The sequence below is a fragment of the Leucoraja erinacea genome, chromosome 19 (assembly GCF_028641065.1).
Source record: "Leucoraja erinacea ecotype New England chromosome 19, Leri_hhj_1, whole genome shotgun sequence".
Taxonomy (NCBI): Eukaryota; Metazoa; Chordata; class Chondrichthyes; order Rajiformes; family Rajidae; genus Leucoraja; species Leucoraja erinaceus.
The window spans coordinates 13441887-13456521 of record NC_073395.1 but is presented as its reverse complement, the minus strand read 5'-3'; the positions used below and the strand labels follow the sequence as shown (position 1 = coordinate 13456521).

Genomic DNA, 14635 nt, shown 5'->3' with positions numbered 1-14635 from the left:
ATGGGATGTTGCCACGCTGAGTAAATGCAGACTTCTTCCTTTATGTGCATCAGACAAAAAAGTGTTTTTAAAAGTTCTGATTGAATTCATTTGCATTAACATTTGCGTTTCGTTCTTTCAATCTTCCCCAGTGAAAGAGCGGGAAGATGGCCTCGTTGTTTCGAAGTGAGGAGATGTGTCTGACGCAACTTTTCCTGCAAGTGGAGGCTGCTTACTGTTGCATTTCTGAGCTGGGAGAGCTTGGCCTCATGCAGTTCCGTGATGTGAGTAAACACTGGCAGCACGCTCATACTTTTCAAATTTATTATCTGGCTGGGGGTATCACTGACAAGGTGAACATTGATTTTTGATTCCAATTTAGTTTAGTTTATTATTGTCACGTGTACGGAGGTACAGTCAAAAGCTTTTTGCATGGTATCTAGTCAGCGGAAAGACTATACATGATTACAATCAAGCCGTCCAAAGTGAACAGATACAGGTTAAAGGGAAGAAAGTTTAGCGCAAGGTAAAGTCCGATTAAAGATAGTCCAAAGGTCTCCAAGTTCAAGTTCAAGTGAGTTTATTGTCATGTGTCCCTGTTAGGACAATGAAATACTTGCTTTGCTTCAGCAGACAGAACATAGTAGGCATTGACTACAAAACAGATCAGTGTGTCCATATACCATAATATAAATATATACACACATGAATTAATAAACTGATAAAGTGCAAATAACAGATAATGGGTTATTGATTGTCAGAGTTTTGTCCGAGCCAGGTTTAATAGCATGATGGCCGTGGGGAAGTAGCTATTCCTGAACCTGGTTGTTGCAGTCTTCAGGCTCCTGTACCTCTACCTGAAGGTAGCAGGAAGATGAGCGTGTGGCCAGGATGATGTGGGTCTTTGATGATACTCCAATGAGGTAGATGTTGTTTCAGAACTATTCTCTAGTTGGTGATAGGATGGTTCAGTTGCCTGATAACAGCTGGGAAGATACTATCCCTGAATCTGGAGATCACACTTCTGTACCTCTTGCCTGATGGGCGAGGGGAGAAGAGGGAGTGCCGGGGTGAGACTAGTCCTTGATTATGCTGGTGGCCTTGCAGAGGGAACTTCAAGTGTAGATGGATTCAATGGAAGGGAGGTTTCTTTGGCAGCCTGCTTGCCACTTGTCAGCCCATGCCTGACTTGTTTAGGTCTTGCTGCTCGCAGGCATGAGCTGCTTCATTCACAAGTTGTAGGAGTAGAATTAGGCTGTTCGGCCCATCGAGTCTACTCCGCCATTCAATCATGGCTGATCCCTGCCTCCTAATCCCATCTTCCCATAACCCTTGACACCCGTTCTAATCAAGAATTTGTCAATCTCTGCCTTAAAAATATCCATAGACTTGGCCTTCACAGGCCTCGGTGGCAATGCATTCCACAGATTAACTACCCTCTGACTACGAAGTTCCCCCCCAAACTCCTTTCTAAAAGAGCATCCTTTAATTCTGAGGCGATGTACTCTGGTCCTAGACTCTCCCACCAGTGGAAACATCCTTTCCACATCCATTCTATCTATGCCTTTCGTTATTTTGTAAGCTTTAATGAGGTAATTCAACCCTCAACCTTCACTGAGGAGCTGTTACTTCAATCTTCAATACTTCACCATAGTGTCCTGGGGGAAGGATTAGCGCCTTAAACTAGTTAAACCTCTGGTCCCGCTGCAGTTTCTACAGGTGAAGCTGCAGCAAGCTGAACTCCTGATGGCTTTTGTATGCGACGTGGTTTTAAGTTTCACCGTTTACAAAATGTACTCGATCTTCCCCATGAAATAAGTCAACCTGCATTTAATCGCTGCCTTGTTGAAGTGTGTGTGTGTGTGTGCGTGTGTGTGTGTGTGTGTGTGTGTGTCTGTCTGTCTGTCTGTCTGTCTGCCTGTCTACCATACAATATCAATACTCAGTCATTTGCAAGTAATCTGTGTTGAGCTTGCTGTGCCTTGTGGTGCAGAGGTAGTTGTTTCTGAGGGAACGGCCTCAACGCTTGTGATTTTTTATCAACAATACTATCTAGTTCAACGTGTGATGTGAACCTGTGATCTCTTTTCAATTTTCTTCCATTTTATCTCTTCATTTTTGCCTTTTATTCTCCCTGGGATAGAATGAGTCTCCGACCAGCACCTCAATCAGGTTAGGTACGAGGATGGGGAGTGTGCTGAACTGTTCCTGTTGGTTCAGTGTGGTCAGATTACCCAGCTGATGACCAAACATGTGCTTCTCCACCAAATTGTTACTTAAAACTGGAATTAAACCTGAAACCCTAAGACCACAAACCACACAGGCACTGGATCTGTAAAACCGAACCTAACCAATTCTAAAGGCAAGTGTAGCATGCAGTGACTCTACCTAATGTTTAGTTTAGTTTAGAGATATAGCGTGGGTAACAGGCCCTTCAGCCCACCGATTCCCACCAACCAGTGATCCCTGCACATTAACACTATCCTACACACACACACTCTGGACAATTTACACATACACCAAGCCAATTAAACTACAAACCTGTACGGCAGGAAACCAAAGATCTCGGAGAAAACACACGTACAAACTCACGAGAACGTACAAACTCCGTATAGACAGCACCCGTAGCCAGGATCGAACCTGAGTCTCCTGCGCTGCAAGCGCTGTAAGATAGCAGCACTAATGCTGCACCACCGTGCCAGCCCATATTGATCAACACAGGCCATTGAATGAAGCTGGGATCTTTCTGTTCTTGGTGGCTAAATGAGCTGTCAGTTCTCCCAAAGTGGTGTGCATAGGCGTGAATGTGCCATTGTGTCAGCATGTTGGATCGCTGCTCATCTGTAAAATCTACGGTGATTTCTGAAGGTGATAGTCAGCCATTGGAATAGAGTAGACACAAAATGCTGGAGCAACTCAGCAGATCAAGCAGCACCTCTGGAGCAAAGGAACAGGCGACGCTTCGGGTCGAGATCCTTCGACGGGCTGAGAGTCAGGGAGAGGTGAAACTAGATGCATGGGAAGGGGCAGGACAAAGCAGAGCCTGCATCGATGGCCCAGGAAAGGTGGAGCCCACAATGGTCTCAGGAAAGATGGAGCCCACAGATCTTTGAACAAACACTGAATATACCAGTGTAGTGATGTTGACATTGAGCAGGTATTGGAGGAGAACAACACACATTTATTTTCTTCTTCCCTGCAGCTGAACGCAAGTGTCAACCTGTTCCAGCGGAAGTTCGTAAATGAAGTCAGACGTTGTGAGGTGATGGAGAGAATTCTTCGTAAGTCTACAAAAATCATTTTGTAATACTTATTTGTGGGGTTTTTTTCCTCATGTAGTTAGAAAACTCCGTTCAGGAGTACCTGAATTTCTACAAATGATAAAGGAATACCTCAAAGAGACGAGCAAATAAACAATAGAAAAAGACACAAAGTGCTGGAGTAACTCAGCAGGTCAGGCAGCATCTCTGGATAGGTGATATTGTTGGTCAGGATTGGGATTTTGGTCATTTTTCTATTCTGAGGAGAATTGGATATAAATGTAGTGAGGTTATACCATTTTATATAGGCGAGACATAATCTGAAGTTTTATGTATGTCATCTTCTTCCTATTTAAGAAAAGGTGGAAATGCCTAGGAAGCATCTCAGAAAAGATTTACTGAACTAATTATGGCGGTGCTGGCTCGAAGCGCCAAATGCATCTACTCCTGCATCTATTGTCTATCGTCTAATGCCTATATTGGGCAGGTTGCCTTGCGAGGAAAGGCTTGAAAGTCTAGGTTTGTATCTGCTGGAGTTAAAAGCATAAGAGAGGGCAATTGAAACAGACAAGTACTTGAATGGTTGTCATGGGGGGATGCTTCTTCTGGGAAAATCTAGAACCAGGGCTCACTGTTTATAAGCAAGGAAATGTCTATTTAAGAGCAATGGTAAAAATGTTCATTCTCTGTCTCGACATCACTTGCCAATCTTTGTCCTGCCCTATCTCTCTTCTAATTGAGTTTATAATCAGACCAACCATGATTTCATTAAATGGCGGAGCAATTCGAGGGCCAAGGAAGCCTATTCCAGCTCCTAATTCTACGTTTGTAGGTAAATTCCCCATTTGCAGTTGAGTTTGCATCTCTAGATTTTTTTCATAACATAACCACTATGCGGATGCAAACGCAAGCTTTTCTTTATTCCAATGAATTATCACAGCACAGTTCAAAAATTGAGAAAACAGAAAAATATAACCAGGGCAGATACAGACAAGTGAGATAAAAGCTGAACATCAAACACAATAATGTCCATTTATGGAAAGTCAAATAAAGAAACGAGATTGCAAAAAATATATTTGGCAGAAAACAAGAATAAGAACTGTTCAATATGAAAACACGCTTAATACATTGTAAAACTATCAATTGTGATGATGGTAAATAATGAATGACAATATAAAGACCAATAATAAAGATATCCTGGACCGTACTGGCAGTTTAGTTTCGAGATACACCACCGAATCTGGCCCTTTGGCCCACCGAGTCTGCACTGACCACCGATTCCCGCACACACACTATCACACACACACACACACACACACACACACACACACACACACACACACACACACACACACACACACACACACACACACACACACACACACACACACACACACACACACACACACACACACACACACACACACACACACACACACACACACACACACACACACACACACACACACACGGACAATTTACATTATAACAAGCAAATTATTCCGACAAACCTACATGTTTCTGGAGTATGGAGGAAACCGGTTCACCGAGAGAAAACCCATGCAGTCACGGGGAGAACGTACAAACTTCGTACCGACTGCACCCGTAGTCAGGATTGAACCTGGGTCTCTGGCGCTGTAATGCAGCAACTCTCCCACAGCGCTGCCCCTGCTGCATTTTTGGAAGGAGGGGTAGAGCACTGAAGGGAAGTGGTTCTGTACAGTACACTTACAAAGGCATGCAACCAGCTAGGAAGCATCGTAAAGAAAGAAAATGTTGCCACTTGAACTATCTTTCAATCTATTATTTTGTCTGACAATTAATTCCACTATTATGTCACTTGGTACACATTACTTGGAATCAACATTTACTATAAACATATTAATTGTGACAGCAGAGCATTTTTGTTCTCTTTACTCAAATGCGCATGAGGTTAGGCTGCATTTCTGTAGAAATAAACTATAAACATTTACAGTGTACTTTAAACTTCAGAGATACTGTGTGAAAACAGGCCCTTCAGCCCACCGAGTCCACACCAACCCCATATTGAGCACTATCCTAAACACTGGGGGCAATTTACAATTTACTGAAGCCAATTAACCTACAAACCTGTACGTCTTTATGGGAGAAAACTGGGGCACTCGGAGAAAACCCCAGGTGGTCACAGGAAGAATGTGCAAACTCCATACAGCCAACACCCGTAGTCGGGATCGAACCCGGATCTCTGGCGTTGTCAAGTCAAGTCAAGTCAAGTCAAGTTCATTTGTCACATACACATACGAGATGTGCAGTGAAATGAAAGTGGCAATGCTCACGGAACAACAAAACAACCAAACAAATTATAAACACAATCATAACACACATATTATTTTGCATAATAAATAATAGAAGGAAAAACGTTCTGTACAGTTAGTCCCTGGTGAGAAAGGCGTTTACAGTCCGAATTGCCTCTGGGAAGAAACTCCTTCTCAACCTCTCCGTTCTCACTGCGTGGCAACAGAGGCGTTTGCCTGACCGTAGCGGCTGGAACAGTCCGTTGCAGGGGTGGAAGAGGTCTCTCATGATTTTGTTTGCTCTGGAGTTGCACCTCCTGTTGTATAGTTCCTGCAGGGGGGTGAGTGAAGTTCCCATAGTGCGTTCGGCCGAACGCACTACTCTCTGCAGAGCCTTCTTGTCCTTTGCAGAGCAATTCCCGAACCAGATGGTAATGTTCCCGGACAAGATGCTTTCCACCGCCGCTGCGTAGAAGCACTGGAGGATCCTCGGAGACACTCTGAATTTCCTCAATTGCCTGAGGTGGTAAAGTCGCTGCCTTGCCTTACTCACGAGTGCTGAGGCGTGTGATGACCATGTCATATCCTCAGAGATGTGGACTCCCAGATATTTAAGGCAACAACTCTGCTACTGCGCAACTGTGCTGCCCAAGTGACCTTTGGGCTAATGCCCTTTTCAATGTAAAGTTGACAACCTGAAAGCTTGAATCTTTTGGTAGACACAAAATGCGGGAGTAACTCAGCGGGTGAGGCAGCATCTCTGGAGAGAAGAAATGGGTGACGTTTCAGGTCGAGATACTTCTTCAGACTGATGTCAGGGGAGGGGGCGGGACAAAGGTAGAAAGTAGGTGGAGACAGTAAGACTAGTGGGAGAACTGGGAAGGGGAAGGGGATGGAAAGAGAAAGCAAGGGCTATCTGAAGTTAGAGAAGTCAATGTTCATACTGCTGGGGTGTAAACTACCCAAGCGAAATATGAGGTGCTGTTCCTCCAATTTGCTCTGGGCCTCACTCTGACAATGGAGGAGGCTCAGGACAGAAAGGTCAGATTGGGAATGGGAGGGGGAGTTGAAGTGCTGTGCCACCGGGAGATCAGGTAGGTAAAGACATACTGAGGGGAGATGTTCAGCGAAATGATCACCGAGCCTGCGCTTGGCCTCGCCGACGTAGAGAAAACTTGAATCTTTTTACTCTCTCTTATTTTCTGATTTTATTTTCAGACTTCCATTATCTGCAGTTTGTTCCTTTGTGACTTTTTTTTAACTTCCCTATTCCAAAGTAATGTAACAAACCTTATTCTTGCATCCTCCTGTTGGATTGTTAGGATTTCTGGAGATAGAGATGGAAAGGGACATGATTGTCGTTCAGGATGATGGTGAGAATCCACAGGCTCCTCTTCCAAAAGATATGATTGACCTGGAGGTAAGAAGGGAAATATTCAATGACTCAAAATATTATTGCACGCCACAACTTGGAGTTGTCATCTCTCCTGAATGCGAAATGTTGGAAGAGTGAGATGTGAAAGAAGTTAGATTCTCGCCTAGTTCCCAGTGTGTTTAGATCCACAGATATACCAGTTAGGCATAGAATATAATAGAAACCTAGAAACATAGAAAAATAGGTGCAGAAGTAGGCCATTCGGCCCTTCGAGCCTGCACCATCATTCAATATGATCATGGCTGATCACCCAAGTCAGTATCCCATACCTACCCCCTGATCCCTTTAGCCACAAGGGCCACATCTAACTCCCTCTTAAATATAGCCAATGAACTGGCCTCAACTACCTTCTGTGGCAGAGAATTCCACAGATTCACCACTCTGTGTAAAAAAATGATCTTCTCATCTCGGTCCTACAAGACTTCCCTCTTATCCTTAAACTGTGACCCCTTGTTCTGGACTTCCCCAACATCGGGAATAATCTTCCTGCATCTAGCCTGTCCAACCCCTTAACAATTTTGTACGTTTCTATAAGATCCCCCCTCAATTTTCTAAATTCTAGCGAGTACAAGCCGAGTCTATCCAGTCTTTCTTCGTATGAAAGTCCTGCCATCCCAGGAATGGGTCTGGTGAACCTTCTCTGTCTTGTTCTGAGCAGGGTGCGGAACAGCTGGGAATGCAGATGTTTGTTGAGACTGCGGGCTTCTTGTGAATTAAGGTATCATTATCAATGGCTACCTGCAGTGAAATATCTATGAGGCTTTGCTTTGGTGGAATGGAACTTGGATGCTGCAATGTATATTAGCGTTGTGACAATTAACAGGAAAACTTTCTTTACATTTCTACAGGTTGTTCTGGAAAAGCTGGAGCATGATCTGAGTGAGGTTAACCAGAACCAGCAGACTCTCAAGCAGAACTTCCTTGAACTCACTGAGCTCAAACACCTGCTGAAGAAAACGCAGGACTTCTTTGAGGTAACCTTTTGCACAAGCCCACTGGGATAGAAAGCATGGAATATATTAGGACACGGGTTATATGCAGGAAACCTTCATGTCAGGCTGATATATATTGAAAGGATAAATAAAATGTTTTTTTTTAAATGTATAAAGTTTTGTTTAGAGACACAGTGTGGAAACAGTCCCTTCGGCCTGCCAAATCCGCACCAACAAGCGATCACCCGTGCACTAGTTCTCTCCGACACACTAGGGACAATTTGCAGAAGCCGATTAACCTACAAACCTGCACTCCTTTGCAATATGGAAGGAAACCACAGCACCCGGAGAAAACCCATGCAGTCACAGAGTGTCTTTGCCACAAGGGAGGCAGGGGAACCAAACACATGTCTCACCGCCATCTTCTCAAGGCCAACTCGGGATGATGGCCAATTATATTTGTAACGCCAAAATGAACTGGGGCAACTGGAAAGGCAAATTGCACCCTGCCCTCCACTCTCTTCGACGAGAATTCCCTCCCTTAACCCTTTCCCATCTTTTAAGAACACCCTTAAAATTCAGAGAGGCAAGTGGCTGCAGATGCTGGAACATTGAGCAAGACACAGTGCTGGAGGAACTCAGTGGGTCAGGTGTCACCTTCTGGAGGGATATGGGCAGACCACAGTCGAGTCGGGACCTTTCTTCAGACTGACGGAGTATGGGGGTAGAACGCGAAGTCTGGCAAGTAGCTGGGTGGGTGGTGGTAGTGAAAAAGGCTGGAGGCAAAAGGGGTGTTTGATCAGGAAAGAAGAGGAGTGATAAAATATAAATGCCGAGGGAGGGATATGGGTGGATGCGGATAGGGGAGGGGAAAATGGGGGGGGTTGGAGCAGGATGGCAGGAGAATTGTGTGTGCACACTGTGTTGGGGGGAGGGGGTGGAGCATGGGAAGAGAAGAGGAAGGCGGGGGACCTCACGATATTGTTCACACCATTGGGTTGTAGGCTACTGAACTGGAATATGAGCTGCGGCAGAGATTGTGAATAAGGATTTTTTTTTCCTCGCAGACTGAAGCAAATTTAACAGATGATTTCTTCAGCGAAGACACTATGCATCTGTTGGAGTTGCAGTCTGCAACTGCAGTGATTGCGCCTGGCAGATTAGGGTAAGTAACCTCACTAGGTGGGACAGGCAGCATCTCTGGAGAGAAGGAATGGGTGAAAAGGGGTCTGAAGATGGGTCTTCACCTGAAACGTCACCCATTCCTTCTTGTCAGAGATGCTGTCTGTCCTGCTGAGTTACTCCAGCTTTTTGTGTCTATCTTCGGTTTAAATGAACATCTGCAGCGCCTTCCTACACATTTCGTCTGCTGTAATGTGAAATCTCCTCCAGGTATGTCTATGAAGAAGTTCTCCTCCTCTCTCCGACGAGAGTTCAGCAACATCCTCTCCCGCTGTCGTCCCCCCTGTGATTCCTCCTGCTCTCTGGTGGAGTCTGGAGAAGGGACTCACCCCAAACGTCACCCATCCTTTCTCTCCAGAGATGCTGCCTGTCCCGCTGAGTTACTCCAACACTTTCCACGGTAGTCTGACCTGTGTTTCGAGTGCTTTCTGTTTTCATTTCAGAATGTTAACATCTGCAGTTTTGCTTTTCACTAGCAAAGTTGAGATGTTGAACGTATATTAACGCTGCATTGCTCTAGTGCCTTCATGGACACTTTCTTTCCACTGGGTATTGCAGGTTTATAGCCGGTGTGATTCGGAGGGAGAGGATGGCTGCCTTTGAACGCCTGCTCTGGAGAGCATGCAGAGGGAACGTCTACATGAAGCAGTCAGAGATGGAGGTTCCTTTGGAAGATCCAAGCACTGTAAGGAATTCTAACGGATGACAACTTGTACAATCCTTTCGTGTAAATTCTATGTTGTGGCCAATGAAAAAAATATGTTAGTAACCAGGAATATATGCTGCTGGCCCCGCTGTGTTCTGGCCTTTCCTCGCCTCCCAGTTCCCTCCCCTCTTCTTTCAGTCTGAAGAAGGTATAATTGACGATCAACTGGACTCTGACAACTTGCATTCATTTTCCAGACACACTTTATTTGCTTGTGCAGCCCCAGTTACCACACGGCTCTGAAATTCCACTTGGAACTGTCAGCTTTCAAACAAATATTGAGCCTTGAAATCGGACGCACCATCTAATTTCTTATCACCGACCACAATACATTCTCAAAAACACTAATACAATAACACTAACACAGATAAAGCTACATGCTATTCAATCCTTTACTCATGTTCAATGTTAGTAAGGGTAACTATCAAGAACCTTGCGATCTGGGTTATAGCTAACTGTACATCAATGGGTGCCTTTCAAGAAACTTGTGCTGCGCATCACAAGATGTCCAAAGGTCCTTGTGCTGCACACCTATGTCACACTAAAGCTTCCAAAAAGGGTCCTGACCTGAAACGACACTCATCCTTTTTCTCCAGAGATGCTGCCTAACCTGCCGAGTTACTCCTGCACTTTGTGCCGATCTGTAAGAAAAATATGATGGGGGAAGAAAAAGGTTGAGCATTCGGACCGTGATTTTTTATTTTAAAAATGCCCGAGCCCTTTCATTGTTAACAGCCTTCCCTTTTTGGTGTTAGATTGACAGCACCTAGGATCATGGAACTGCCTCTGACATGCACGTTGCAGATACTCCAGTCTCTCTGCTGGACATCTGATGCAGGCTGTGATTAGAGCTAGATTTTTGTGCAATCTAATCCCTAGGCCAGAATATTTTGAATGGAGAGCCTATGACAGAACTGCACAGAAGGAGGAAGCTTGAATGGAAGAGATTAAAACATGTCATTTGAGGAAAGGCTGGATAGGTTAGGATTACTTTATTTGGATTAGGGAAGGTGAGGGGATACTGAATAGCTGTGTATGAAATAGTTTAGTTTAGAAACACAGCGTGGAAACGGGCCCTTCAGCCCACTGAGTCCAGGCCGAACAGCAATCACCCATGCACTAGTTCCATGTTATTCCACTTTCGCATCCTACACTCTAGGGGCAATTTACATCAAGTCAAGTAAACTACAAACCTGCACGTGATTGAAATATAGGAGAAAACCGGAGCACCTGGAGAAAACCCACGTGGTCACAGGGAGAGCACAAAAAAATCTGCTTCATACTTTCCTTCAAATTAAAGATCCCAATGGTCGTATTTGATTAGGATGTTTTCCCAATCTTCCCGGCCATCACCTAAAAAAACAGGTCCCATTGAGGGCTTAATGGCAGGCAACATGACTGGACTTGTCATGACTATGCATTGGAATAAATTAAGCGTATGGCACTGCGACAAGGCGAGGCGCTGAATAATTTCTTGGCTCTACCGATGTACAATAATAATTATGTTTTGCAGCTCGTGGAGGTACAGAAGAATGTGTTCATCATCTTCTTTCAAGGAGAGCAGCTGAGGCACAAAGTGAAGAAGATCTGTGATGGGTGAGGTGGTTGTTTCAGTACACTGGGTCTGATATCACGGCCTGCATGGCACACCTCTGTAACTTACCTGACAGAAAGACACGACGGGCCCTCCGATTCTGAAATGAATTCAAACTCATCAAATCCACATGCCGTAGAAAGCATTGTATCAGGATGCATCACAGCATGGTTTGGGAACAGCTCCATCCACGACTGCAAGAAACTGCAGAGAATTGTAGACCAGCCCAAACCTCCCTTCCATTGTCTCCATTTATACCTAATGTCGTCATGGCAAGGTCACTGGAATAACCAAGGACAACTCGCACCCTGGCTGGTCCCTCTGCCCCCCCTCTCCCAAGTGAAAAACACACACCTCTAGATTCAGGGCCAGTTTCCAGGGCACAAATGTCAGTCCAGTAAGTATCTGCTGTGACGTAGTTTACTACTTGTCAGGTTTCAAGTCCTTCTCTAGGCTTACATTTCTAATGCAGACATGAAGGACCAGAGCATCGTCTGACGTGCAGCCATTTAATCATGGTGTTAAATCACATTCCTTATACCTTCTGGGGTACGCAAAAATGCTGGAGAAACTCAGCGGGTGCAGCAGCATCTATGGAGCGAAGGAAATCGGTAACGTTTCGGGCCGTAACCCTTCTTCAGACCGAAACCCTTCTTCCTTTTACCTTCTACTGAGATGTATATGATCCGTTGTAATATTTGAATAAAGTCACAGAGAGGTCACCATTGTATGTTAATTTCTGTGGCCTTTTGCTACAGCCAAATTGCATTGCAGGTGTGACAATTTCAGCATGCAAATGATTTACCATGCAACACATTGGAACATATCAAGGTCTCCAAAGCTACTCTTTCGATGCTGTCTCGTCCGTCTTCCCTCTCCTCCTGTTCCCCAGTGCCTCCCCCTGACTTTGAACTTGTCCCCCAATATTTTCATTGTGTTTCTCCCAGTGTTTTAACTTTTTTAACTGCAACTCCTTTTCTGTGTATTTCCTACTGCCAGTATTCATTCCGTTTAAGACAATGTTTATTTTTAGTCTGATACTTTATGTGAATCAAAACGCAAAAAACAAACTCCTGAGGGAACTCAGTGCATCAGGCAGTATTGGGGTGGGTGAACACTGAATTCTCCAGTTTCAGGTAACTCCCAAACCCTCCTTATCTTTCCAGTTCTCATCTCCCACACACACCTTTCTTGCCACTATCCCTGGCCCTGTCTCCCAGGTACTTTCCCCTCCTCCCCCTTTCCGTCCATCCATGCTCCGGCTCCGGGTCCCCAACTTTTCTACAGCTCCCATTCCCTTCTACACACAATTCCTCCCCGGGCATTCCACTCCCCACCTCCTTTCCCCATCAAATTCCATTATTTACACCCTTTTGCCTTCTCAACTTTTCAAGGACAGTTGCATCGGAAAGTACCAGAGGATGGGGGGGAAGGGTGAGGCATGATGTTAATGCTGCCTCACAGCGCTAGAGATCCGGGTTCGATCCTGACAACAGGTGCTGTCTGTATGGAGTTTGTACGTTCTCCCTGTGACCGCATGAGTTTTCTCCGGGCATTCTGGTTTCCTCCCACACTCCAAAGACATACAGGCCTGTGGGTTAATTGGCTCCGGTAAAATTGTCCCTAGTGTGTAAGATAATATTAGTGTACAGGGTCTTATTTGGCAGATGGGCCAAAATCAGGGCCCAGAAATATGGAGGGGCCAGAGACCACAGGGGGTGGCACTGTGAGTTGCTGCCTTACAGCTCTAGAGACCCAGGTTCGATCCTGACTACGGGTGCTGTCTACACTGAGTTTGTACATTCTCCCTGTGACTTCGTGGGTTTCTCTGGCTGCTCCAGTTTCCTCCCACATTCCAAAGACGTACAAGTTTGTAGGTTAGTTAAAATAAATGTAAATTGTTCCTAGAGTGCAGGATAGCGCTAGTGCACGTGGTGATCAATGCTTGGCACGAACGCAGTGAGCCGAAGGGTCTGTTTCCGCTCTATGCCTCTAATGTCTAAAATCTTAAAAAGAAAACCATAAAGCCTCCACTATGCAAATGTTATTTGACCCACTGAGCTCATCCAGCTTTTCAATTTCACTTTTTTAACTCACTCTTCAGGTTTTTGCTCTGGTAAAGAAAGATTTGCATTTACAACAGCACCTTCTGTAATCCTGGACTACACAGTGCTTCAGTGTCAATTAATTATCTCAAGGGCCTGTCCCACTTGGCGATTTTTTTCGGTGACTGCCGGCATCATTGACTGACGTATCAGGTCACCGAAATATTTGCCACGTGATGCGGCGTGATGACGTATTGACGCGCGGTATTTTTTCAAGTGTCGCAACATATTTTTGTCGCCGCTGGATTTTGAAGTGTTCAAAATCTTTTGGCGACACTGATATGACGCCAGCAGTCGCCGAAAAAATCGCCAAGCAGAACAGGCCCTTTACTGTATCGCCTCAGCGCAGAGGGAGAAGAGGAGGGAAGAGACTGCAGACCTAAGACTTTTGCCTCCATCACAGTGAGGAGATGCTGGGTGGACTCACTGTGGTGGATGTTAATATGTGTTTATTGTTGTTTTTATTGTATTATATGTATGACTGCTACAATTTCGTTCAGACTTCGGTCTGAATGACAATAAAGGCTATCTAATCTAATCTAATGTTTCAACAGTTGTGATAACAGGGGGCGCTGACTGGAGCTAGGGGGCGCTTGGAACACATTTGTTCCTTGGTGATTAACAGGGGAGAGAGTGCAATAGGGAAATAACGCAGAGATCCACTCTGTGTGTTGGTACCTCAGTAGGTTTCAGTACAATCTCATGTTGACCTGGATTGACTGGAAAACTAAAATGCTGAAGGCTCTGATCTGCCAAGTAACACCCTGTACTATCTTACACACTCGGGACAATTTTACAGAAGCCAATTAAGCAACAGGCCTGTACGTCTTTGGAGTGTGGGGGGGAAACCAGAGCACCCAGAGAAAACCTACCCGGTCACAGGGAGAACATACAAACTCCGTGCACCATCCTGCACTTTTTAGATTTTAGACTTTAGAGAAATGCTAAACCACCACAGATATTTAAGAGAGATCATAAGGTCATAAGTGATAGGAGTAGAATTAGGCCATTCGACCCACCAATGAGATATTTAAGAGACCTAAGAAGTGCTCTGATCCGAAATGTCGCCTATTCCTTCTCTCCAGAGATGAGGCCTGACCCACTGAGTTACTCCAGCACTTGGTGTCTTTCTATGGTATAAACCTGCATCTGCAGTCCCTTCCTTCACA

General features: G+C 45.0%; 1 protein-coding gene across 2 annotated transcripts in view; it reads left to right on the top strand.

The window, feature by feature from the left end:
• Nucleotides 1-14635, top strand: part of LOC129706233 (V-type proton ATPase 116 kDa subunit a 4-like) — a 55433-nt gene that overhangs the window by 11422 nt on the left and 29376 nt on the right. For both annotated transcript variants that reach the window (XM_055650347.1, XM_055650346.1), the window contains exons 2-8: nt 132-263; nt 3182-3260; nt 6835-6932; nt 7796-7921; nt 8947-9044; nt 9620-9746; nt 11281-11363. In XM_055650347.1, the coding sequence (XP_055506322.1) occupies nt 147-263; nt 3182-3260; nt 6835-6932; nt 7796-7921; nt 8947-9044; nt 9620-9746; nt 11281-11363 (728 nt within the window). In that variant the 5' untranslated portion in view covers nt 132-146. The remainder of the gene's footprint in view (nt 1-131; nt 264-3181; nt 3261-6834; nt 6933-7795; nt 7922-8946; nt 9045-9619; nt 9747-11280; nt 11364-14635) is intronic.